The following is a 26,745-nucleotide window of genomic DNA, read 5'->3' as shown; positions in this document are numbered from 1 at the left end:
CTACATGTCCTTAAACACTGCTGTAGTGATTCACAGCCTATCCATCCAGTAGCAGTAGAGTGAAGCGATGGAGGGATCCTCGAATCCAACCTCATTGTGAGCCTGGGAGTTATTTCTAGCGCTGCTGCGCGTAGGAGGGGCTGACATGCTGGCTTCCTATCGATTTGCACTCTTTTGTAATCGCTCTTGTTCGCTGGTTTCATCTCCTCATGATTATCCTCTTGGAGGAGGGGGGGGGCTGTTCTACACCTTGGTGCCCAGTGATCAGTCTCTTCCGCCTGGCCACTTCCAGGAGGCCCCCCCCTCCCTCAGCTCGACTGGCTTGGCCCAGACGACACTAACAGGCAGCATGCCTGGTTACATCATAATGACACCAGACTGGTTACAGTCCTGGAGTACACGGCTTCTCAACATCCCTGTTATGATGACTAAATCTTCAGATGACTAACTGATATTTAGCTCATCATTCTACTCCATCCAGTATTGTACCATGCAAAGCAAGGGGCTGAAGTGTTGTTCATGTCGAGGATTAAATAGTGACAATTAAGACTTGATGGGCCTGAGACAATTATGATGGGTGGGTAAAAACTGGAGATCAAACAACAATGAGGAATAAAAATTAAGCAGCATCAGTGTTCATGTTGAACTTGTGAGGGAGAAAATGATCAATGTTCTCTGATGTCACAACGCACAGTCAACATGAATATTGAAACAATTATGTATTTCAGAGGAAATACAAAACACTAGGAAGGGAGTAAAAGTGTGAATGTCTTTCTACCTGAAAATGATGCTTTGCAAGTCGAAAGGGTATTCAATGATCCCTGTGGTGGGGATGCGAACCCTAAGCACATCTTGTTGGGTTGGTAGAAAGTTGGGTTCAGCAATACGATCCAGATCGCTTAGATAGCTAGAGACCGGGAGAAAGAGAGACAGGAACGACAAAAAGAGAGAGAGAGAGAAGCATGACAGCAGATACCCCCATCCAAAGCAAGTGGACCAGTCAGTCCCATTCCTGAGAGCTCTGGGGGGGGGGGTGACCCTTCACCTGCCACCTCTACCACCTACTAAACCCCCCAATCATCTCCCAGAAAGTGAGTACAGTACCTGATAGCAGCTCTCAGAGACTCTGTTAAACCTTGCATTATATTATATTGAGTTCAAATTAAGGCAGTCCGCAAGTTCAATAAGATCTGGACTAAATACCCATTTTCCTTTTTTGGTTATAGTTAGGAGAAGTGATTTGGCCTCAGACAAACTCAGAGCTGCTGATAGGAAGGAGTCTCAGAGAGCACGCTACCAGGACCCAGGGCTGTGCGGCCAGCAGCAGTGGGGGGGGGGGGCAGGATAGTGGCGGAGGTATAGGCAGCACTTCACACCAGTACCTGAAGATTACATTCTCCAGGTCAAAAGGGTACTCAATGATGCCAGTAGTGGGCACTCGAACCCGCAGCACATCCTGCTGAGTGGGCACGTACCCCCTGGTCGCTATTCGCTCTAAATCTCTAAGGTAACTGTGGAATGAAGGGGGACACATGACACTTGTGCCTGACGCTGCACAATCACCTGCACACAGACAAAAACCAGGTACACACACACCCTCTCTCTTTCTCATGGAAACAGAAATACATACAGGTAATCACATACATTGCACCCCTTGACGTTTTCCACATTTTGTTGTGTTACAGCCTGAATTTGGAAATGTATTTAATTAAGATGTGTAGTCACTGGCCTACACACACACACACACACACACACACACACACACACACACACACACACATAATGTCAAAGTGGAATTATGTTGTTCAATTTTTACAAATGAATTAAAAATGAAAAGCTGAAATGTCTTAAGTCAATAAGTCTTCAGTCCCTTATGGTAAGCCTAAATAAGTTCAACAGTAGAAAGTTGCTTAACAAGTAAAATAATAAGTTGCAGCAACTCACTCTGTGTGCAATAATAGCATTTAACATTATTTTTTTAATGACTACCTCATCTCTGTACCCCACACATACAGATAATTGTAAGGTCCCTCAGTTGAGCAGTAATTTCAAACACAGATTCAACTACAAAGACCAGGGAGGTTTTCGAATGCCTCACACAGGGCACCTATTGGTAAAAAAAAAAAACCTAAACAGACATTGAATATCGCTTTGAGCATGGTGAAGTTTTTAATTACACTGGATGGTGTATCAATAGACCCCGTCACTACAAGGATACAGACGTCCTTTCTAACTCAGTTGCCGGAGAGTTGTTCAGAGATTTCACCACGAGGCCAATAGTGACTTTAAAACAAACAGAGTTTAATGGCTGTGATAGGAGAAAACTGAGGATTGATAACTCCGCAATACTAACCTAATTGACAGAGTGAAAAGAAGGAAGCCTGTACAGAATACAAATATTCCAAAACATGCATCCTGTCTGCAACAAGGCACTAAAGTAATACTGCAAAAAATGTGGCAAAGATATAAACTTTTTGTCCTGAATACAAAGTGTTATGTTGGGGGAAAATCCAATACAACACATTACTGAGTACCACTCTTCATATTTTCAAGCATAGTGGTGGCTGCATCATGTTATGGGTATGCTTGTAATTTGGGAGGTACAGGATAAAACAAACTGAATGTAGCTAAACACAGGCAAAATCATTGAAGAAAACCTGGTTCAGTCTGCTTTCCACCAGACATGGAAGATGAATTTACATTTCAGCAGGACAAAAACCTAAAACATAAGGCCAAATCTACACTGGATTTGCTTACCAAGAAGACATTGAATGTTCTTGAGTGGCCTAGTTACAGTTCTGACTTAAAATAGGCATGAACATCTGTGGCAAGACTTGAAAATGGCTGTCTAGCCATGATCAACAACCAACTTGACAGAAGAATTAGAAAAATTCTGTGCAAATACTGTACAATCCAGGTGTTCTTCAGAGGCTTACCCAGAAAGACTCATTGCTGTCATCGCCGCCAAAGGTGATTCTAACAGGTATTGACTCAGGGGTGTGAAACTTATGTAAATGAGATATTTCCGTACTTAAATGTTCAATACATTTGCTAACATTTCTAAAAGCACGTTTTCACTTTGTCATTATGGGGTATTGTGTGGTGAAAAAAAATTATTGAATCCATTTGGAATTCAGACTGATAAAATGTGGAATAAGTCAAGGGGTATGAATACTTTCTGAAGGCACTGTACATTAATATATTACAGCTGTATCCTGTTACTACTCACAGACTAACGGTAGGCAGTATCCGTTTGTAACAATTATCACTAACCCTGTTAGGGGGGCTGAATCACAATAGCTCAAGTCTTTAGGGCCAAGTAACTCACCATCCTAAAATGGTCCATGTGGACATTTGGGTTCATTTTTACAGTCCTGATAACCTTATCAGTCATAAAAACAGAGTAGCCTAATCACTACATTGATTCTGAGTCATATTACAACAAAGTGTTTTGTCCCTGGAAAGCTATAAGCATTAGCCATGGTGACAAAGTGCTTACTCTGCATTTTAGGGTTGAACAAATTCAGACCTATAATTCTACATAACAAACATGAAATTCAGGTCTCGTTAGGTTAGTTCAAATAGAACTAAGGTGGAGCAGGATGAGAAACATTGCCGTCTGTTCTTCCTCTTTCCATCTGTTTTTTTCCTATTTCTTTTGGTCTCTTTAAATCTCTCACTTTCTCATACAAAACACTATTTAATAGCATCAGGGAGAGATGATATTCACTATTATGCTAACTCATTCTCTTCTATTTAAAAATCTCAATCTCTAACCACTGTAGCTATTGTGTGTGTGTATCCCAGAAATAGACTTACTATTTGGTTGAGTCCGAGAGCTGATATTCACGTCTGCGGTCGTAGGCCTCCTGGATGCCAGGGTCAGTCCAAAGCATCTTTATTGCACTGATGTAGGGCTGTTCGAAGGAACACACCTTCTCCACGTCCACTTCTCGCACAAGCAGCGCATTGGACTGGGGGGAGGAAGAGGACACCAGATAGGGGAAACAGTTGGAAAAGAGTAAAAGATTGGACAGTGTCACTCACATTCACTAACAGTGCTCCAGGATTATTTACACATTTCTGCATTCTGATCAGTTAAATCAGAACATGCTAGGTCATTTGTACAGATTATTATCGATCAATTTAGGCCTAAAGACAGACTACTGTCTTGCCATTGATACATTCAGGCCTCTCCTCGGCAGTGACTTCGTGTCTGTACCTGGACAGAGCAGATTGGAGTAGCTGGAGCAGTCCATTACGTTTTATGGCATGGTTTACAGCCACTTTTATGGTCTATTTGAATACGGTTTGCATTTGATGATGAGGACATATAAAGCTGTGGCTGGACAATTCGATGCGGAAATTGCCAGCCAACAGTTGCCAGTGAGCGGTCCTATGAGTGGATGAGAATTCAGACAATGCCAGAAGGGAATTGTCCGTAGCTGATTTTGTAGTAGTATTCCCCACCTAGGCTATACAATGACTAGGCTATAGAAGTCCTGATGGGTGCACCTCCGGTTCACCAGTCCTAATTCAAATACATCAATTTCACTTGCTATGGATATCTGCATGCAATGCCAAGTTACATGCATACAGTTGAAGTTGGAAGTTTACATACACTTAGGTTGGAGTCATTAAAACTCGTTTTTCAACCACTCCACAAATTTCTTGTTAACAAACTATAGTTTGGCAAGTTGGTTAGGACATCAACTTTGTGCATGACACAAGTAATATTCCCAACAATTGTTTACAGACAGATTATTTCACATATAATTCACTGTATCACAATTCCAGTAGGTCAGACATTTACATACACACTAAGTTGACTGTGCCTTTAAACAGCTTGGGAAATTCCAGAAAATTATGTTATGGCGTTAGAAGCTTCTGATAGGCTAATTGACATAATTTGAGTCAATTGGAGGTGTATCTGTGGATGTATTTCGAGGCCTACCTTCAAACTCAGTGCCTCTTTGCTTGACATCATGGGAAAATCAAAAGAAATCAGCCAAGACTGGCCGCTAACCATTTGCTGCTCCCATTAGTGATCCCTAGTGTAGCCTCTAGATATATAATGAAATACATTGACCAATATGGTCATTGTCCAATGAGTGGACCCCAATCCCTATCCCCAAGTCAGACTCACCTTGTTCTGTTCATACTTGTACTGGATCTTGAGGGTCTCGGAGGCCCGGATCATAGACTGCATTGAGGTGAAGATGTTCTGGTACACCAGCTTGGTGAAGCCTCTTTTGTCCTCGTCAGTGTAACCCGTCCCATGGATGATGCGCATCTGTTTGATGAATGTGCTCTTGCCACTCTCGCCAGTGCCTGAGTAGACAGAGAGGACAATGAACAGATTAGACCAGGGGCTCCCAAATAGATTCAGTTTGAGAGTGCAGTCCACTATCCAAGACACTGCGGTACTCTTTTATCCACAGAGAACTATGTTGTATCCCTCACAGCGCAGATACAGTCGCCCTATGTTTAAGATCAAATCCATAGCCATGAAACTGCCATGTCCATTTGCAAAATTCCAATGAGGAAGTTACTTGAAATAACACATTTTCCCCCCTCGGACATCATTGCACATGCAGTTGAACAGCACGATTATTATTATTTTTTTTACCATGAATGATGGATGCTGGATGCAGTGTTTCCTACTTACAAAGCATGTAGAGTTCTGTACTTTTTATCATAGGTACTGTGAGAGACGTGATTCTGGATTTTTGTTTTAGATTCCATTGTATGATTTTTAAGTAATTAATTTGCATTTTATTGCATGACATAAGTATTTGATACATCAGAAAAGCAGAACTTAATATTTGGTACAGAAACCTTTGTTTGCAATTACAGAGATCATATGTTTCCTGTAGTTCTTGACTAGGTTTACACACACTGCAGCATGGATTTTGGCCCACTCCTCCATACAGACCTTCTCCAGATCCTTCAGGTTTCAGGGCTGTCGCTGGGCAATACGGACTTTCAGCTCCCTCCAAAGATTTTATATTGGGTTCAGGTCTGGAGACTGGCTAGGCCACTCCAGGACCTTGAGATGCTTCTTACGGAGCCACTCCTTAGTTGCCCTGGCTGTGTGTTTCGGGTCGTTGTCATGCTGGAAGACCCAGCCATGACCAATCTTCAATGCTCTTACTGAGTGAAGGAGGTTGTTGGCCAAGATCTCATGATACATGGCCCCATCCATCCTCCCCTCAATACGGTACAGTCGTCCTGTCCCCTTTGCAGAAAAGCATCCCCAAAGAATGAGGTTTCCACCTCCATGCTTCACGGTTGGGATGGTGTTTTTGGGGTTGTACTCATCCTTCTTCTTCCTCCAAACGCAGCGAGTGGAGTTTAGACCAAAAAGCTCTATTTTTGTCTCATCAGACCACATGACCTTCTCCCATTCCTCCTCTGGATCATCCAGAGGGTCATTGGCAAACTTCAGACGGGCCTGGACATGCGCTGGCTTGAGCAGGGGGACCTTGCGTGCGCTGCAGGATTTTAATCCATGACAGCGTAGTGTTGTACTAATGCTTTTCTTTGAGACTGTGGTTCCAGCTCTCTTCAGGTCATTGACCAGGTCCTGCCGTGTAGTTCTGGGCTGATCCCTCACTTTCCTCATGATCATTGATGCCCTATGAGGTGAGATCTTGCATGGAGCCCCAGACCGAGGATGATTGACTGCCATCTTGAACTTCTTCCATTTTCTAATAATTGAGCCAACAGTTGTTGCCTTCTCACCAAGCTGCTTGCCTATTGTCCTGTAGCCCATCCCAGCCTTGTGCAGGTCTACAATTTTATCCCTGATGTCCTTACACAGCTCTCTGGTCTTGGCCATTGTGGAGAGGTTGGAGTCTGTTTGATTGTGTGTGGACAGGTGTCTTTTATACAGTTAACGAGTTCAAACAGGTGCAGTTAATACAGGTAATGAGTGGAGAACAGGAGGGCTTCTTAAAGAAAAACTAACAGGTCTGTGAGAGCTGGAATTCTTACTGGTTGGTCAAAAACTTTTTTGTCATGCAATAAAATGCAAATAAATTACTTAAATCATACAATGTGATTTTCTGGATTTTTGTTTTAGATTCAGTCTCTCACAGTTGAAGTGTACCTATGATAAAAAATTACAGACCTCTACATGCTTAGTAAGTAGGAAAACCTGCAAAATCGGCAGTGTATCAAATTCTTGTTCTCCCCACTGTACCTGTAGAGTTTATTGTTTCAAACAATACAGTAGGTCCTAAAATGAACTAAAGAAAAAGGTTACATTTGAGACATTTCATGTTTAGTACATTTATTTGATATATCTTCTTTATCTAGACATATTCCATATGTAAACATTATAAGAGTATTAGGACACCAATATATTTTCTGTATCATGTACAGTTCACAGATCATAGGGTCTTTCAGGAGGCATTTATAGGTCTAAAAAGTGGACACTTTCATCAAGATTTTCCCAAAAATGGTTTGTGATACGAATGTAAAAAGCATGTCATATAAGCTTCATCCCTATTCTGACGTTTGTGTGAGAATTGCCAAAACAATGACACAAAAAAATATTTTCTAGCTATCCTGTCTACATATTGCTGGACATATTGTATTTGAGTATATTTATTGTAATTTGTACATTGTTTTTACTATGTGCTGCAAAATTAATGGCCCCCTGGGGAAAATAAAGACTTTACAAAGAGGATTAGTGGGCACACTAACACAGACTCACTGGTGAAACTTCTGCCCTGGCAACCCAGTTTCCTTTCTACCAAGAGACCTAAAGCTTAGCACATAATGCTACAAGTGTAAATCGCTACAGGTGCATTATGCTACAAGTGCATGGGGTGGTTGAAGAGATGTGCGGAGAAAGAGCCTCAGGTGGCCTATAGTGTGTGCAGACATTCCCGATGCCCACACATATTGCGACTACAGACCTGAGACAAAATGAATCAGGCACCATAGAAGAGCAGAGCTCATCATGGAGAGTGAAGGAAGTTGTGAAAGGTCCCAAAGCAGTGCAGGTCCCAAACCTTTTGCATCTTTATATAGACATTCCTAACGGTTGTGTCCAACAATGGGAAATTTAAGAATGTTGAGTCTACACAAAAAATAGCAAGTGTAAAGAACGTTTAAGTATTAACCTCTTGAAGCTAGAGGGGGCACTAATTGTGGTGTTTGGAAAAATAACGTTCCCAAAGTAAAACGGCCTATTTCTCAGGACCAGATATTAGAATATGCATATAATTGACAGATTAGGATAGAAAACACTCTAAAGTTTCCAAAACTGTTAAAATATTTTCTGAGTATAACAGAACTGATATTGCAGGCGAAACCCTGAGAAAAATCAAACCAGGAAGTGGCTTCTATTTTGAAAACTCCATGTTCCATAGCCTTCCATTGCTCCATTTAAAGGGATATCAACCAGATTCCTTTTCCTATCAGTCTTCAGACATAGTTTCAGGATTTTATTTTGAAGAATGAGCGTGAACGACCACATTGCGTAAGTGGATAGGTGGGGGCTCATAGTGAATTGTGCGCAAAAGAGAAAGGCGGCCATTGTTACTCCCGGTCCTAGTGAAAAGCCAACTGTCCCGGTTGATATATTATCGAATAGATATTTGAAAAACACCCTGAGGATTGATTATAAAAAAAAACATCTGACATGTTTCTGTGGACATTATGGATATAATTTGGAATTTTTGTCTGCGTTGTCGTGATTCCTGGGCATAACGCACCAAACTAACAGAGGTATTTGGTTATAAAAAATATCTTTATGGAACAAAATGTACATTTGTTGTCTAACTGGGAGTCTCGTGAGTGAAAACATCCGAAGATCAATTAAGGTAAACGATTAATTTGATTGCTTTTCTGATTTTTGTGACCAAGTTACCTGATGCTAAGTGTACTTATTGTTTGGTCGAGCGATCGATAAACTTACAAACGCTTGTATTGCTTTCGCTGAAAAGCATAATTTCAAAATCTGAGACGACAGGTGGATTAACAAAAGGCTAAACTGTGTTTTGCTATATTGCATTTGTGATTTCAAGAATATGAATATTTTCTCGTAATATTATTTGACTGTGGCGCTATGCTATTCAGCGTTGCTGATGACAATTATCCCGGATCCGGTATGGGTGGTTCAGAGAGGTTAAAGCACTACCCCGCCCGCTGTCTTGCCAAGAAAATTAGTAAAAATCCAAATAACTTCACAGATCTTCATTGTAAAGGGTTTAAACACTGTTTCCCATGCTTGTTCAATGAACATTAACAATTAATGAACATACACCTAAGGAATGGCCGTTAAGACACTAACAGCGTACAGACAGACGGTAGGCAATTAAGGTCACAGTTATGAAAACGTAGGACACTAAAGAGGCCTTTCTACTGACTGAAAAACACCAAAAGAAAGATGCCCAGGCTCCCTGCTCACCTGCGTGAATGTGCCTTAGGCATGCTGCAAGGAGGCATGAGGACTGCAGATGTGGCCAGGGCAATAAATTGCAATGTCCGTACCGTGAGAAGCCTAAGACAGCGCTACAGGGAGACAGGTAGGACAGCTGATCGTCCTCGCAGTGGCAGAACACGTGTAACAACACCTACAAAGGATCGGTACATCACACCTGCGGAACAGGTACAGGAGGGCAACAACTGCCCGAGATACACCAGGAACACACCAGGAACACACAATCCCCCCCATCAGTGCTCAGACTGTCCGCAGTAGGCTTAGAGAGGCTGGAACGAGGGCTTGTAGGCCTGTTGTAAGGCAGATCCTCACCAGACAACACCGGCAACAATGTTGTCTATGGGCACAAACCCACCGTTGCTGGACCAGACAGGACTGTAAAAAAAAAATGCTCTTCACTAACAAGTCGCAGTTTTGTCTCACCAGGGGTGATGGTCAGATTTGCATTTATCGTCGAAGGAATGAGCATTACACCGAGGCCTGTACTCTGGAGCGGGATCGATTTGGAGGTGGCGGGTCCGTCATGGTCTGGGGCGGTGCGTCACAGCATCATCGGACTGAGCTTGTGGTCATTGCAGGCAATCTCAACACTGTGCATTACAGGGAAGACATCCTCCTCCCTCATGTGGTACCCTTCCTGCAGGCTCAACCTGACATGACCATCTGGCATGACTGATCGTCAGCCATACTGCTCGTTCTGTGCGTGATTTTCTGCAAGACAGGAATGTCAGTGTTCTGTCATGGCCAACGAAGAGCCCGGATTTCAATCCCATTGAGTACGTCTGGGACCTGTTGGATTGGAGGGTGAGGGCCATTCCCCCCAGAAATGTCCGGGAACTTGCAGGCACCTTGGTAGGAGAGTGGGGTAACATCTCACAGTAAGAACTGGTGAATCTGGTACAGTCCATGAGGATGAGATGCACTGCAGTACTTAATGCAACACTGACTTTTGAGCCCCCTTTGTTCAGAACATATTATTCAATTTCTGTTAATCACATGTCTATGGAACCTGTTCAGTTTATGTCTCAGTTGTTTAATCTTATGTTCATACAAATATTTACACATGTTAAGTGTTCTGAAATTAAATGCAGTTGACAGTGAGAGGACGCTTCTTTTTTTGCTGAGTTTATATGCACTGTATAGCCTTACCTATGGCTTGTGCATTGATGAAACTGGGTATCAGCCTACTCATTGACACCCACAGAAAACAATTCTCAAAAGTTTACACAAATATTAACATTAGCCCTTATTGAAAGACTGACGACTGTGGAAAATAACCTTCCCAGTCAGTATATTGTCCATATTGGATATTAATATTGCACTCTTAACTATGTAACGGGGTATCAGCCTACTCAGTGCCACCCACAAAACACAACTATATAGAGTTAAAACAAATATTACACTGAACAAAAATAAACACAACACACAATCATTTCAAATTTTCCTGAGTAACAGTTCATAAAAGGAAATCAGTCAATTGAAATAAATTCATCAGTTTTCACGACTGGCAATACTGATCTGCTTCTGTTGGTAACGTTTAAAAAAAAGTAGGGGCGTGAATCAGAAAATCAGTTGGCATTTATCTTTGCATTGACTTGATCAGGCTGTTGATTGTGGCTTGTGGAATGTTGTCCCACTCCTCTTCAATGGCTGTGCGAAGTTGCTATATATTGGCGGGAACTGGAACGCGTTGATCCAGAGCATCTCAAACATGCTCAATGGGTGACATGTCTGTTGAGTATGCAGAACTGGGACATTTTTCAGCTTCCAGGAATTGTGTACATATCCTTACGACATGTGGCCGTGCATTTTCATGCTAAAACACGAGGTGATGGTGGTGGAAGAATTGCACGACAATGGGTCCCAGGATCTCGCCACGATATTTCTGCATTCAAATTTCCATCGATAAAATGCACTTGTGTTCCTTGTCCGTAGCTTATGCATACCCATACCATAACCCCACCGCCACTATGGGGCACTCTGTTCACAACGTTGACATCACCAAACCACTCATCCACATGACACCATACACGCCGTCTGCCATCTGCCCCGAAGAGTTAAAACCCAGATTAATCTGTGAAGAGCACACTTCTCCAGCCTTCCAGTGGACATCGAATGTGAGCATTTGCCCACCGAAGTCGGTTATGATGCCAAACTGCAGTCAGGTCAAAACCCTGGTGAGGATGACAACCATGCAGATGAGCTTCCTTGAGACGGTTTCTGACAGTTTGTGCAGGAATTCTTCAGTTGTGCATACTCCGTTTCATCAGCTGTCCAGGTTGCTGGTCTCAGATGATCCCACAGGTAAAGAAGCCAGATATTGGAGGTCCTAGGCTGGCGTATCAGTCTTACACATGGTTTGCTGTTGAGGCCGGTAGGCTTACTGCCAAATTCTCTAAAACGACTTTGGAGGTGGTTTATGGTACAGAAATGAACATTCAATTCTCTGACAACAGCTCTGTGGAACATTACTGCAGTCAGCATGCCAATTGCATGCTCCCTCAACTTGAGGCATCTGTGGCATTGTACTGTGTGCACATTTTAGAGTGAACTTTTATTGTACCCAGCAGAAGGTCCTCAGATCCTCACAGTTCTACAGCTGAACCATTGACAGCATCACCGCTGAGTAAGGCAACTGCAAGGCACTTGACTGCAAGGTGCTACAGACGTTGGTGAGTATCAGCTATCCCAGATGACAGTGTGATTATGCTCTCCTTGGTTGATGTGATTAAGACGTTTAAAGAGCTTAACATTCACAAGGACAGATGGATTATCAGAAGACATACTCGGCACATGTTGAAAATGCGCATGTCTTCACGGACGTTTTCAACATCTCCCTGACCCAGTCTGTAATACCTTCATGTTTAAAGCAGAGAACCATATTTCCTGTGCCCAAGAACACTAAGGTAACCTGTCTAAATGACTATCGCCCAGTAGCACTCACATCTCTAACCATGAAATCTTCTGAAAGGCTGGTCATGACTCACATCAACACCATCATCCCAGAAACCCTGGACCCACTCCAATTCGCATACCGCCCAAACAGATCCACAGGTGACGCAATCTCTATTGCACTCCACACTGCCATTTTCCAGTTGGACAAAAGGAACACCTACGTGAGAATGCTGTTCATTGACTACAGATCTGCATTCAACACCAGAGTACCCTCAAAGCTCATCACTAAGATATGGACTCTGGGACTACACACTTCCCTCTGCAACTGGTTCCTGGATTTCCTGACGGGACGCAGGTGAGGGCAGCAACAACACAGGGTAGGCAACAACACATTCCCCACGCTGACCCTCAACAAGGGTGCCCTTAAGCAGTGCGTGCTTAGTCCACTCCTGTACTGTTCACCTACGACTGCGTGGCTGCGAACGACTCCAACACCATGATTACATTTGCTGAAAAATTTGGCATGGGCTCTCAGATCCTCAAAAAGTTCTACAGTTGCACCATTGAGAGCATCTTGACTGGCTCCATCCCTGCTTGGCACGACCTAAAGGCGCTACAGAGGGTAGTGCAGACAGTCCAGTACATCACTCAGACTTCAGCCACCCAAGTCATAGACTGTTCTCTCTGCTGTTCTTAATAGTAGGTTCCGGTTGGAGCGAGCGGTCGCATCTACACTTCGGTCCGCAGGTAGTATAACTTTTCATTACATTTCATTACATTTCGTTATAGTACAACGGTTTGATTTGTCTTATCTTAGCAATTTCTTCTTAGCTAGCTACATAGCCGTCTTTGTATCAATGACAATTGCATATTATCGTATTTCGTCGTCCTAACGTATCTGCCCAGCAGCTAGCTAAGCAGCTAGCTAACATCCACTGTCCACTAGCACTGTAGAAACTATTACACTCAACTGAACGACTCGATTAGCGTAGTGTCAGCTAGCTACATAGTTGTCTTCGCTGTCTTCGTATCCAAGATAATTGTGCAGTTTAGAGTGTGTAGACTTAGAGGTTAGCTAGCCAGCTATTTGTCGTCCTTAACGTAGGAAATGCTGCTAGCTAGCTAGCCAACAGCTAGCCAACCTCTACCGAATTGAACTCCAACTACCCGGTCAACATTCCGCGTCGCTCCACAGGTAGTATCACATTTTTCATTTCACTTCATTACAGTACAACGGTTTGATTTGTTTGATCGTAGCTAGCCAGCTACATAGCCGTCTTTGTATCTAAGACAATTGTGTAGTCTAGAGCGATTTTCTAGGTTAGCTGGCCAGCTATTGTCGGTCTTTCAACGTAGCTAGCCAGCTAGCCCCCGAATAGCAGCACTGTAGTAACTATTACAGTACAACGGTTTGTTTTGTTTGATCGTAGCTAGCTAGCTACATAGCCGTCTTTGTATCTAAGACAATTGTGTAGCCTAGAGCGATTTTCTAGGTTAGCTGGCCAGCTATTGTCGTTCTCTTAACGTAGCTAGCCAGCTAGCCCCCGAATAGCAGCACTGTAGTAACTATTACAGTACAACGGTTTGTTTTGTTTGATCGTAGCCAGCTAGCTACATAGCCGTCTTTGTATCTAAGTCAATTGTTTAGCCTAGAGCGATTTTCTAGGTTAGCTACATCGCAGCCACTACCAGCTAGCCTACTCCAGCAGTACTGTATCATTTCAATCATTTTAGTCTATAAGATTCTTGCTACGTAAGCTTAACTTTCTGAACATTCGAGACGTGTAGTCCACTTGTCATTCCAATCTCCTTTGCATTAGCGTAGCCTCTTCTGTACCCTGTCAACTATGTGTCTATCTATCCCTGTTCTCTCCTCTCTGCACAGACCATACAAACGCTCCACACCGCGTGGCGCGGCCACCTAATCTGGTGGTCCCAGCGCGCACGACCCACGTGGAGTTCCTGGTCTCCGGTAGCCTCTGGAACTGCCGATCTGCGGCCAACAAGGCAGAGTTCATCTCAGCCTATGCCTCCCTCCAGTCCCTCGACTTCCTGGCACTGACGGAAACATGGATCACCACAGATAACACTGCTACTCCTACTGCTCTCTCTTCGTCCGCCCACGTGTTCTCGCACACCCGAGAGCTTCTGGTCAGCGGGGTGGTGGCACCGGGATCCTCATCTCTCCCAAGTGGTCATTCTCTCTCTCTCCCCTTACCCATCTATCTATCGCCTCCTTTGAATTCCATGCTGTCACAGTTACCAGCCCTTTCAAGCTTAACATCCTTATCATTTATCGCCCTCCAGGTTCCTCGGAGAGTTCATCAATGAGCTTGATGCCTTGATAAGCTCCTTTCCTGAGGACGGCTCACCTCTCACAGTCCTGGGCGACTTTAACCTCCCCACGTCTACCTTTGACTCATTCCTCTCTGCCTCCTTCTTTCCACTCCTCTCCTCTTTTGACCTCACCCTCTCACCTTCCCCCTACTCACAAGGCAGGCAATACGCTCGACCTCATCTTTACTAGATGCTGTTCTTCCACTAACCTCATTGCAACTCCCCTCCAAGTCTCCGACCACTACCTTGTATCCTTTTCCCTCTCGCTCTCATCCAACACTTCCCACACTGCCCCTACTCGGATGGTATCGCGCCGTCCCAACCTTCGCTCTCTCTCCCCCGCTACTCTCTCCTCTTCCATCCTATCATCTCTTCCCTCTGCTCATACCTTCTCCAACCTTTCTCCTGAGTCTGCCTCCTCAACCCTCCTCTCTTCCCTTTCTGCATCCTTTGACTCTCTATGTCCCCTATCCTCCAGGCCGGCTCGGTCCTCCCCCTCCCGCTCCGTGGCTCGATGACTCATTGCGAGCTCACAGAACAGAGCTCCGGGCAGCCGAGCGGAAATGGAGGAAAACTCGCCTCCCTGCGGACCTGGCATCCTTTCACTCCCTCCTCTCTACATTTTCCTCCTCTGTCTCTGCTGCTAAAGCCACTTTCTACCACTCTAAATTCCAAGCATCTGCCTCTAACCCTAGGAAGCTCTTTGCCACCTTCTCCTCCCTCCTGAATCCTCCTCCCCCCCCCCCCTCCTCCCTCTCTGCAGATGACTTCGTCAACCATTTTGAAAAGAAGGTCGACGACATCCGATCCTCGTTTGCTAAGTCAAACGACACCGCTGGTTCTGCTCACACTGCCCTACCCTGTGCTCTGACCTCTTTCTCCCTCTCTCTCCAGATGAAATCTCGCTTCTTGTGACGGCCGGCCGCCCAACAACCTGCCCGCTTGACCCTATCCCCTCTCTCTTCTCCAGACCATTTCCGGGGACCTTCTCCCTTACCTCACCTCGCTCATCAACTCATCCCTGACCGCTGGCTACGTCCCTTCCGTCTTCAAGAGAGCGAGAGTTGCACCCCTTCTGAAAAAACCTACACTCGATCCCTCCGATGTCAACAACTACAGACCAGTATCCCTTCTTTCTTTTCTCTCCAAAACTCTTGAACGTGCCGTCCTTGGCCAGCTCTCCCACTATCTCTCTCAGAATGACCTTCTTGATCCAAATCAGTCAGGTTTCAAGACTAGTCATTCAACTGAGACTGCTCTTCTCTGTATCACGGAGGCGCTCCGCACTGCTAAAGCTAACTCTCTCTCCTCTGCTCTCATCCTTCTAGACCTATCGGCTGCCTTCGATACTGTGAACCATCAGATCCTCCTCTCCACCCTCTCCGAGTTGGGCATCTCCGGCGCGGCCCACGCTGGATTGCGTCCTACCTGACAGGTCGCTCCTACCAGGTGGCGTGGCGAGAATCTGTCTCCTCGCCACGCGCTCTCACCACTGGTGTCCCCCAGGGCTCTGTTCTAGGCCCTCTCCTATTCTCGCTTTACACCAAGTCACTTGGCTCTGTCATAACCTCACATGGTCTCTCCTATCATTGCTATGCAGACGACACACAATTAATCTTCTCCTTTCCCCTTCTGATGACCAGGTGGCGAATCGCATCTCTGCATGTCTGGCAGACATATCAGTGTGGATGACGGATCACCACCTCAAGCTGAACCTCGGCAAGACGGAGCTGCTCTTCCTCCCGGGGAAGGACTGCCCGTTCCATGATCTCGCCATCACGGTTGACAACTCCATTGTGTCCTCCTCCCAGAGCGCTAAGAACCTTGGCGTGATCCTGGACAACACCCTGTCGTTCTCAACCAACATCATGGCGGTGGCCCGTTCCTGTAGGTTCATGCTCTACAACATCCGCAGAGTACGACCCTGCCTCACACAGGAAGCGGCGCAGGTCCTAATCCAGGCACTTGTCATCTCCCGTCTGGATTACTGCAACTCGCTGTTGGCTGGGCTCCCTGCCTGTGCCATTAAACCCCTACAACTCATCCAGAACGCCGCAGCCCGTCTGGTGTTCAACCTTCCCAAGTTCTCTCACGTCACCCCGCTCCTCCGCTCTCTCCACTGGCTTCCAGTTGAAGCTCGCATCCGCTACAAGACCATGGTGCTTGCCTACGGAGCTGTGAGGGGAACGGCACCGCAGTACCTCCAGGCTCTGATCAGGCCCTACACCCAAGCAAGGGCACTGCGTTCATCCACCTCTGGCCTGCTCGCCTCCCTACCATTGAGGAAGTACAGTTCCCGCTCAGCCCAGTCAAAACTGTTCGCTGCTCTGGCCCCCCAATGGTGGAACAAACTCCCTCACGACGCCAGGACAGCGGAGTCAATCACCACCTTCCGGAGACACCTGAAACCCCACCTCTTCAAGGAATACCTAGGATAAGATAAGTAATCCTTCTCACCACCCCCCTTAATGATTTAGATACACTATTGTAAAGTGGCTGTTCCACTGGATGTCAGAAGGTGAATTCACCAATTTGTAAGTCGCTCTGGATAAGAGCGTCTGCTAAATGACTTAAATGTAAATGTAATGTAAATGCTACCGCCACGGCAAGCAGTACCGCTGCAACTAGTCATGAACCAAAAGGACCCTGAACGGTTTCTACCCCCAAGCTATAAGACTGCTAAATCGTTAATGAAATAGTTAACCAAATTGCTACCCGGACTACCTGCAGTGATTTTTTTTTAAAAACATACATATGTTGCTGCTACTGTTTACTATCGGCCATGTGCTGCCAACCTGTTAGAAGGTAACAGATTATTTTATTACAGTGGTTAACTTATGGCTGGGGGGGCAGTATTGAGTAGCTTGGATGAATAAGGTTCCCAATGTAAACGGCCTACTCCTCAGTCTCAGTTGCTAATATATGCATATTATTATTAGTGTTGGATAGACAACTCTAAAGTTTCTAAAACTGTTTGAATGATGCCTGAGTATAACAGAACTCATATGACAAGCAAAATCCTGAGGAGAAATCAAAACAGGAAGTGAGATATCTGGGCTTTGTATGTATTCACCAGAGTCCCCAATGAAATCCCCTTGAGATATGAATGATGTTGCACTGCCTAGGGGTTCCACTAGATGTCAACCATCAATAGAAATTATAATGAGGCTTCTATATTGTTGTGGGAGTGAATGAGAGCAGAACATATCAGCTGTACATCAAGCAGCCATTTTGTGATTGCACTTTTTCCTCATGGTACCCACTTGCGTTCCATGGCTCACGAAGACTAGAAGGAATACTCTGGTTGGAACTTTATTGAAGCTATATGTTAAACATCCTAACGTTTGATTCTGTACTTAGTTTGAAATGTTTCTTCGACCGGTAATATCACTTTTTGAAGTTGACCAGAATTAGCGTTTGGATATGTATACCAAACGCTCTAACAATAGAAGGTATTTGGACATAAATAACGGACATTTCCGAACAAAACAAACATTTATTGTGGACCTGGGATTCATGGAGTGTTTTCTGATGTAGATCATCAAAAGGTAAGGGAATATTTATCATGTCATTTCTTGTTTATGTTGACGCCATCTTTGCGGCTGTGGTGTTTTTAAATTGAGCTCCGTCTCAGATTATTGCATGTATTTCTTTTTCTGTAAAGTTTTTTTTAAATCTGACACAGCGGTTGCATTAACTTCATGCGACGAGCAATCCCGTATCCGGGATCCTATTTATAGCCTCAAGCTCATTAGCATAACGCAACGTTAACTATTCATGAAAATCGCAAATTAAATTAAATATATTTGCTCTCAAGCTTAGACTTTTGTTAACAACACTGTCATCTCAGATTTTCAAAATATGCTTTTCAACCATAGCTAAACAAGCATGTGTAAGAGTATTGATAGCTAGCATAGCTATAAGCCTAGAATTCAGCCAGCAACATTTTCACAAAAACAAGAAAAGCATTCAAATAAAATAATTTACCTTTAAAGAACTTTGGATGTTTTCAATGAGGAGACTCAGTTAGATAGCAAATGTTCAGTTTTTCCTGAAAGATTCTTTGTGTAGGAGAAATCGCTCCGTTTTGTACATCACGTTTGGCTACCAAAAAAAAACAAAAATTCAGTCACCAAAACGGCAAACTTTTTTCCAAATTAACTCCATAATATCGACTGAAACATGGCAAACGTTGTTTAGAATCAATCCTCAAGGTGTTTTTCACATATCTCTTCATTGATATATCGCTCGTGGAAGTCTGCTTTCTCCTCTCAATCACATGGAAAAATACTTGCAGCTGAAGTTTACGCACCAATTTCGACGCAGGACACCGGGCGGACACCTGGTAAATGTGATCTCTTATGGTCAATCTTCCAATGATATGCCTACAAATGTCACAATGCTGCAGACACCTTGGGGAAACGGCAGAAATTGTAGGCTCTCTCCTTGCGCATTCACAGCCATATAAGGAGACATTGGAAAACAGCGCTTCAAAAATTTTGCTAATTTCCTGTTTGAAGTTTCATCTTGGTTTCGCCTGTAGCATCAGTTCTGTGGCACTCACAGATAATATCTTTGCAGTTTTGGAAACATCAGTGTTTTCTTTCCAAAGCTGTCAATTGTATGCATAGTCGAGCATCTTTTCGTGACAAAATATCTTGTTTAAAATGGGAACGTTTTTTTTTTTAATCCAAAAATGAAATACTGCCCCTAGAGTTCCAAGAGGTTAAGGAGAGGTATATCTATAATTCCATGTGTATAACTATATTATCATCTACATTTATGCTGAGTATTTCTGTTGAATGATGTGGCTATGCAAAATCACTTGATGTTTTTGGAACTGGTGAATCTAACGCGCCAATGTAAACCCAGATTTTTTAAATATAAATATGAGCTTTATCAAACAAAACATGCATGTATTGTGTAACATAAAGTCCTATGAGTGTCATCTGATGAAGATAATTCAAGGTTAGTGATTAATTTTATCTTTATTTCTGGTTTTCCTAAATGCTATATTTTGCTGGAAAATGGCTGTGCTTATTGTGGTTTGGTGGAGAATTTTTTTTGTAGTGCTTTCGCTGAAAAGCCTATTTGAAAATCGGACACTTTGGTGGGATTAACAACGAAAATAGATTTAAAATGTTAAGACACATGTATGTTTTAGGAATTGTAAATATGAGATTTCTGTGGTTTGAATGTTGGCCACCTCTATTTTCACTGGTAGTTGTCATATCGATCCCGGTATCGGGATTAAAGCCATAACAGGTTAAGATGGATGTTCATTGTGATCCACGGTGTTTATTGCCCCTTAGTGGAGCTTTCTGGTATTTAGAAAGACTGTACGAAAACAAGAAGTAGAGAATTCGTTCTGCAAGCATAGAAGCAGCTAAAAACAACGCTACGGTGCAGGTCTTTCAGTGCAGTTATGTCTTGTCAGGCTTCAGCCTCGGAAAATATTTGTTTGTAAGTTCGATTCAAGCATATTGCTAGTGATTATTTTTTTATTTCACCTTTATTTAACCAGGTAGGCAAGTTGAGAACAAGTTCTTATTTACAATTGCAACCTGGCCAAGATAAACCAAAGCAGTTCGACACATACAACGACACAGAGTTACACATGGAGCAAAACAAACATACAGTCAATAATACAGTATAAACAAGTCTATATACGATGTGAGCAAATGAGGTGAGATAAGGGAGGTAAAGGCAAAAAAGGCCATGGTGGCAAAGTAAATACAATATAATACAATAAAACAATGAAATGGTTGATTTGCAATGGAAGAATATGCAAAGTTGAAATAAAAATAATGGGGTGCAAAGGAGCAAAATAAATAAATTAAATACAGTAGGGAAAGAGGTAGTTGTTTGGGCTAAAATATAGGTGGGCTATGTACAGGTGCAGTAATCTGTGAGCTGCTCTGACAGTTGGTGCTTAAAGCTAGTGAGGGAGATAAGTGTTTCCAGTTTCAGTGGTATATGGGGTAGTATATGGGGCTTTGGAAGCCAATTCTAGATTTAACTTTGGATTGGATATTTGATATGGGTCTGGAAGGAGAGTTTACAGTCTAACCAGACACCTAAGTATTTGTAGTTGTCCACGTATTCTAAATCAGAGCCGTCCAGAGTAGTGATGTTGGACAGGCGGGTAGGTGCGGGTAGCGATCGGTTGAAGAGCATGCATTTAGTTTTACTTGTATTTAAGAGCAATTGGAGGCCACGGAAGGAGAGTTGTATGGCATTGAAGCTTGCCTGGAGGGTTGTTAACACAGTGTCCAAAGAAGGGCCAGAAGTATACAGAATGGTGTCGTCTGCGTAAAGGTGGATCAGAGACTCACCAGCAGCAAGAGCGACCTCAATGATGTATACAGAGAAGAGTCGGTCCAAGAATTGAACCCTGTGGCACCCCCATAGAGACTGCCAGAGGTCCGGACAGCAGACCCTCCGATTTGACACACTGAACTCTACCAGAGAAGTAGTTGGTGAACCAGGCGAGGCAATCATTTGAGAAACCAAGGCTGTCGAGTCTGCCGATGAGGATGTGGTGATTGACAGAGTCGAAAGCCTTGGCCAGATCAATGAACACGGCTGCACAGTAATGTTTCTTATCGATGGCGGTTAAGATATCGTTTAGGACCTTGATTGTGGCTGAGGTGCACCCATGACCAGCTCTGAAACCAGATTGCATAGCACAGAAGGTATGGTGAGATTCGAAATGGTCGGTAATCTGTTTGTTGACTTGGCTTTCGAAGACCTTAGAAAGGCATGGTAGGATAGATATAGGTCTGTAGCAGTTTGGGTCAAGAGTGTCCTCCCCTTTGAAGAGGGGGATGACCGCAGCTGCTTTCCAATCTTTGGGGATCTCAGACGACACGAAAGAGAGGTTGAACAGGCTAGTAATAGGGGTGGCAACAATTTCGGCAGATAATTTTAGAAAGAAAGGGTCCAGATTGTCTAGCCCGGCTGATTTGTAGGGGTCCAGATTTTGTAGCTCTTTCAGAACATCAGCTGAACGGATTTGGGAGAAGGAGAAATGGGGAAGGCTTGGGCGAGTTGCTGTGGGGGGTGCAGTGCTGTTGACCGGGGTAGGAGTAGCCAGGTGGAAAGCATGGCCAGCCGTAGAAAAATGCTTATTGAAATTCTCAATTATGGTGGATTTATCAGTGGTGACAGTGTTTCCTATCTTCAGTGCAGTGGGCAGCTGGGAGGAGGTGTTCTTATTCTCCATAGACTTTACAGTGTCCCAGAACTTTTTTGAGTTTGTGTTGCAGGAAGCAAATTTCTGCTTGAAAAAGCTTGCCTTGGCTTTTCTAACTGCCTGTGTATAATGGTTTCTAGCTTCCCTGAACAGCTGCATATCACGGGGGCTGTTCGATGCTAATGCAGAACGCCATAGGATGTTTTTGTGTTGGTTAAGGGCAGTCAGGTCTGGGGAGAACCAAGGGCTACATCTGTTCCTGGTTCTAAATTTCTTGAATGGGGCATGTTTATTTAAGATGGTTAGGAAGGCATTTTTTTTAAATATCCAGGCATCCTCTACTGACGGGATGAGATCAATATCCTTCCAGGATACCCCGGCCAGGTCGATTAGAAAGGCCTGCTCGCTGAAGTGTTTCAGGGAGCATTTTACAGTGATGAGTGGGGGTTGTTTGACCGCTGACCCATTACGGATGCAGGCAATGGGGCAGTGATCGCTGAGATCTTGGTTGAAGACAGCAGAGGTGTATTTAGAGGGCAAGTTGGTTAGGATGATATTTATGAGGGTGCCCGTGTTTAAGGCTTTGGGGAGGTACCTGGTAGGTTCATTGATAATTTGTGTGAGATTGAGGGCATCAAGTTTAGATTGTAGGATGGCTGGGGTGTTAAGCATGTTCCAGTTTAGGTCGCCTAGCAGCACGAGCTCTGAAGATAGAAAGGGGGCAATCAGTTCACATATGGTGTCCAGAGCACAACTGGGGGCAGAGGGTGATCTATAGCAGACTGCAACAGTGAGAAACTTGTTTTTAGAGAGGTGGATTTTTAAAAGCAGAAGTTCAAATTGTTTGGGTACAGACCTGGATAGTAGGACAGAACTCTGCAGGCTATCTTTGCAGTAGATTGCAACACCGCCCCCTTTGGCAGTTCTATCTTGTCTGAAAAGGTTGTAGTTTGGAATTCAAATTTAAGAATTTCAGAATGATATGATAATCTTGTTATTAATAGAATTGCTTACTTATGAATGTTAGTTGGTTGCATTTACTCACACAAATTGCCTTGCCTTTCATATATGCCGTCAGCTGTATTACTTTGCTTGTGCGTCATGTAAACTAATTGTAAAACATACTGAAGTTTTGTTACTGTTTCTATTGTAATATGCTTTGTTATTGTACGGAGGTGGTTGCACATGAGTAATTAAGAGTTAGCCAATTACCAATTGAGTAACAATTAGTTATATGGTTTTGCATCGTGCCAGATACAAGGTGCCTTAGCACGTGCTTTGTATTTTTGCAACTTCAACTTGAAATGTATAATGTCCAGCTACCGTATGTCGATGTGAATGGAATAATAAAGTATATTATTTTCTGTATTTTACCGTTTCACAAACGTTTTCAATATGTTAATTCAAGAAAAGTCACGCCTTGGGAGTTTTATTGAAGACTTAGTTGTTAGCTATCTGTCTAGTTTTGCATGGGAACGCAATTCAAGGGCAGAATAGACCACTTTATTCCAAGTTACAGTGCCTTCGGAAAGAATTCAGACCCCCCACATTGTTACGTTACAGCCTTATTCTAAAACTGATTAAATTGTTCCCCCCCCCTCAATCTACACACAATAACCCATAATGACAAAGCAAAAATAGGTTATGACATTTACATAAGTATTCAGACCCTTTACTCAGTACTTCGTTGAAGCACCATTGGCAGAAATTACAGCCTCGAATCTTCTTGGGCATGATGCTACAAGCTTGGCATACCTATATTTGGGGAGTTTCTCCCATTGTTCTGTGCAGATCCTCTCAAGCTCTGTCTGGTTGGATGGGGAGTGTTGCTACACAGCTATTTCCAGGTCTCTCCAGAGATGTTCAATTGGGTTCAAGTCCGGGCTCTGGCTGGGCCACTCAAGGACATTCAGAGTAGTCCCGAAGTCACTCCTGCATTGTCTTGCTGTGTGTTCAGGGTTGTTAGAAGGTTGAATTGTCGCCCCAGGCTGAGGTCTTAAGCACTCTGGAGCAAGTTTTCATCAAGTATCTCTCAAGTACTTGCTCTGTTCATCTTTCCCTTGATCCTGACTAGTGTCCCAGTCCCTGCCGGTGAAAAACATCCACACAGCATGATGCTGCAATCACCATGAATCACTGTAAGGATGGTGCCAGGTTTTTTCCAGACATGACGCTTGGCATTTAGGCCAAAGAGTTCAATCTTGTTTCTCATGGTTTGAGAGTCTTTTGGTGCCTTTTGGCAAACTCCAACAGCACTGTCATGTGCCTTTTGCTGGGGAGTGGCTTTCGTATGGCCACTCTACCATAAAAGGCCTGATTGCTGGAGTGCTGCAGAGATGGTTGTCCTTCTGGATGGTTCTCCCATCTCCACAGAGGAACTCTGGAGCTCTGTCAGAGTGACCATCGGGTTCTTGGTCACCTCCCTGACCAAGGCCCTTCCTCCCACAATTGCTCAGTTTGGCCTAGGAAAAGTATTGGTGCTTCTATACTTCTTCCATTTAAGAATGATGGAGGCCACTGTGTTCTTGGGGACCTTCAACGCTGCAGATATTATTTTGGTACCCTTCCACAGATCTGTGCCTCAACAATCCTGTCTTGGAGCTCTACGGACAATTGCTTTGACTTCACAGATTGGTTTTTGCTCTGACCATGCACTGTCAACTGTGGGACCTTACATAGGACAGGTGCCTTTCTAAATCATGTACAATCAACTGAATTAACACAAGTGGACTCCAATGTGTGGAAATTCAAGGATGATCAATAGAAACAGGATGCACCTGAGCTCAATTTCGAGTCTCACAGCAAGGGGTCTGAATCCTTATGTAAATAAAGTTTGTTTTTTATTTTAAATAGATTTGCAAAAATAATTAACCTGTTTCTGCTTTGTCCTCATGGGGTAGTGTGTGTAGATGAGGGAAAAACAATTAATACATTTTAGAATAAGGATGTAAACATAAAATGTGGAGAAAGTGGTCTGAAAACTTCCCGGATGCACTAAGCTGAAGCATGGGGATTGTCCATCTACATTTACCCCATTGGACACATCTGATTGTGATTATTAGTAATTTTATTCTAAATATATAATTGTTATTCACTTGGAAAAATTAGATTTTTTTTTGTTTCTACTACAAAGTATGTCATTGCCCTTTTAAGACGCCATTGTCCCCTTTGAGCTCTGTTGGGTAGCGATGGCATTCTGAGTCTTTTCTATGAGACGGATCATTTAGCTTTCAAACAGCTCTTCGTTCAGTCTTAGAACTTAAAAAACATGAAAAAAATGTAAATTTAAAGCCTAAACCATTGCCTACCATTATGTCAGATGGTGAAATGTGAGTTAATAAGACATTTTTACCTGACAAAATTAGATTCCTTGCAAATAAAAATGTACGCACTGAAAAAATTAGTGTGGAACAGAATGAGGCTCTCACCTCACTATATTGTTCCTGCACTTAGGAATTACCATCTTCAGAGAATGCTTTTACAATTTATCTGCAGATAATCGATGTCTCGAGTAAAAAAAGCTATATTAAAAGTATGCAAATCAGGGAGCCAAATGAACAGCTCTTTCACATATGCTATTCGGTTCCCGACATTCCCCAAAAAGAAACTTAAAAAGCCTTTCGTTCATGAACGACCCATCACTATTGTTGTGCAGCAGCTTCTAAACCAGGCTTGAAACTCCGGTAGTAACTGAATTTGTAAAACGCTGCCACTTGCACGAGTAAATAAATAAAATGGTAGCAATGGGGAAAAAACTGGACCCCAATTTTTTAACAAAGTCCAAAAGTCTAATATATTTCCCAAAACTGCATTCAAAAGTTTAATCCTGCAATTGCATATTGAATTGTTGTGCATGGACTGCTTGTCAGAATACATGTTTCCCTCCCTATTGTAACTTGAATACACCGCAAGAAGAATCTCACATAGAACAAACAAGCCTACTAGGTAAACAATTTTACTACTCGGTTGTCCAATTTTGTTTTATACAACTTTACATGGCAAAGACAGTTGCACTGAAAAGTTGCATCCTGACTACTTTGCCAGCAGCTACAGTATTCTTCACACCCCTGTTTGAGTTGAGGGCCACTGGGTATTAAAGAATTCCCTTCATCTGGACATCAGTGTCAGTAACTATCATGCATGTCAGTTCAGTGGACACAGCTTAAAAGATAAAATATTTGGGAATATATTTTCATTAAACAGACATGCTTCAAACCAGACACCCCCATTCCACCAGAGATTTAGAATCCATATGACGGAAACCGTCGCACCTCTGTCAGGAAAGCCTCCTCAAATTAAAATGTGTAGTGGGCAGGGTCAGCCCTTCACCCACTCCAACAAGCCATCCTCTCCACTCCCAGTACCCAGGCTGTCTCCACCGCTTCAGCAGCTCTCCTCGCTCTCTGTTCTCCTCCTTTCTCCCTCTACGTAGTCTCCTCTTCAATACCCATCCTTTCCTCCACTCACTCTCTCCCGCTGTCCTTCTGCCTCTTCAGTTGAGTGCTACCCGCTCACCCTGTTTATTCTGCCATCTTTGCACACATGCCAGGCTGGGGAGCAACATGAAATATCCCATTAACACCTGTTCTCTTTGTCTCCGTAGACTTGGCTGCATGGCGGCTGCTGCTGCTCCTTTCAGACCTCAGAAGCCCGAGCAGCAAGACAAGGCAAGCAGTGAGCTTGCAAACCATTACAGACTACAAAGTGAAGCATAGCCGAGAGCTGCCCAGTGACACGAGCCTACCAGATGAGCTAAACTACTTCTATGCTCGCCTCGAGGCAAATAACACAAACATGCATGAGAGCACCAGTTGTTCCAGAAGACTGTGTGATCACGCTCTCGTCAGCCGTTGTGAGTAAGACC

General features: G+C 43.6%; 1 protein-coding gene across 5 annotated transcripts in view; it reads right to left on the bottom strand.

Moving 5' to 3' along the window:
- LOC135556498 (guanine nucleotide-binding protein subunit alpha-11) overlaps window positions 1-26,745 on the bottom strand; it is an 80,900-nt gene that overhangs the window by 9,917 nt on the left and 44,238 nt on the right. For 4 of the 5 annotated variants that reach the window (XM_064989745.1, XM_064989748.1, XM_064989747.1 and 1 more), the window contains 3 exons: window positions 5,147-5,331; window positions 3,820-3,974; window positions 779-907 (listed from right to left, as the gene is read on the bottom strand). In XM_064989745.1, coding sequence (XP_064845817.1) covers window positions 779-907; window positions 3,820-3,974; window positions 5,147-5,331 — 469 coding nt within the window. Of the gene's footprint in view, window positions 1-778; window positions 908-1,382; window positions 1,512-3,819; window positions 3,975-5,146; window positions 5,332-26,745 lie in introns of all 5 variants that reach the window. The other variant, XM_064989746.1, reaches the window with a different exon arrangement.

The sequence above is a fragment of the Oncorhynchus masou genome, chromosome 15, assembly GCF_036934945.1.
Source record: "Oncorhynchus masou masou isolate Uvic2021 chromosome 15, UVic_Omas_1.1, whole genome shotgun sequence".
Classification (NCBI taxonomy): Eukaryota; Metazoa; Chordata; class Actinopteri; order Salmoniformes; family Salmonidae; genus Oncorhynchus; species Oncorhynchus masou.
The sequence above is the reverse complement of the archived record's forward strand: the minus strand, read 5'-3'. Positions and strand labels throughout refer to the sequence as shown.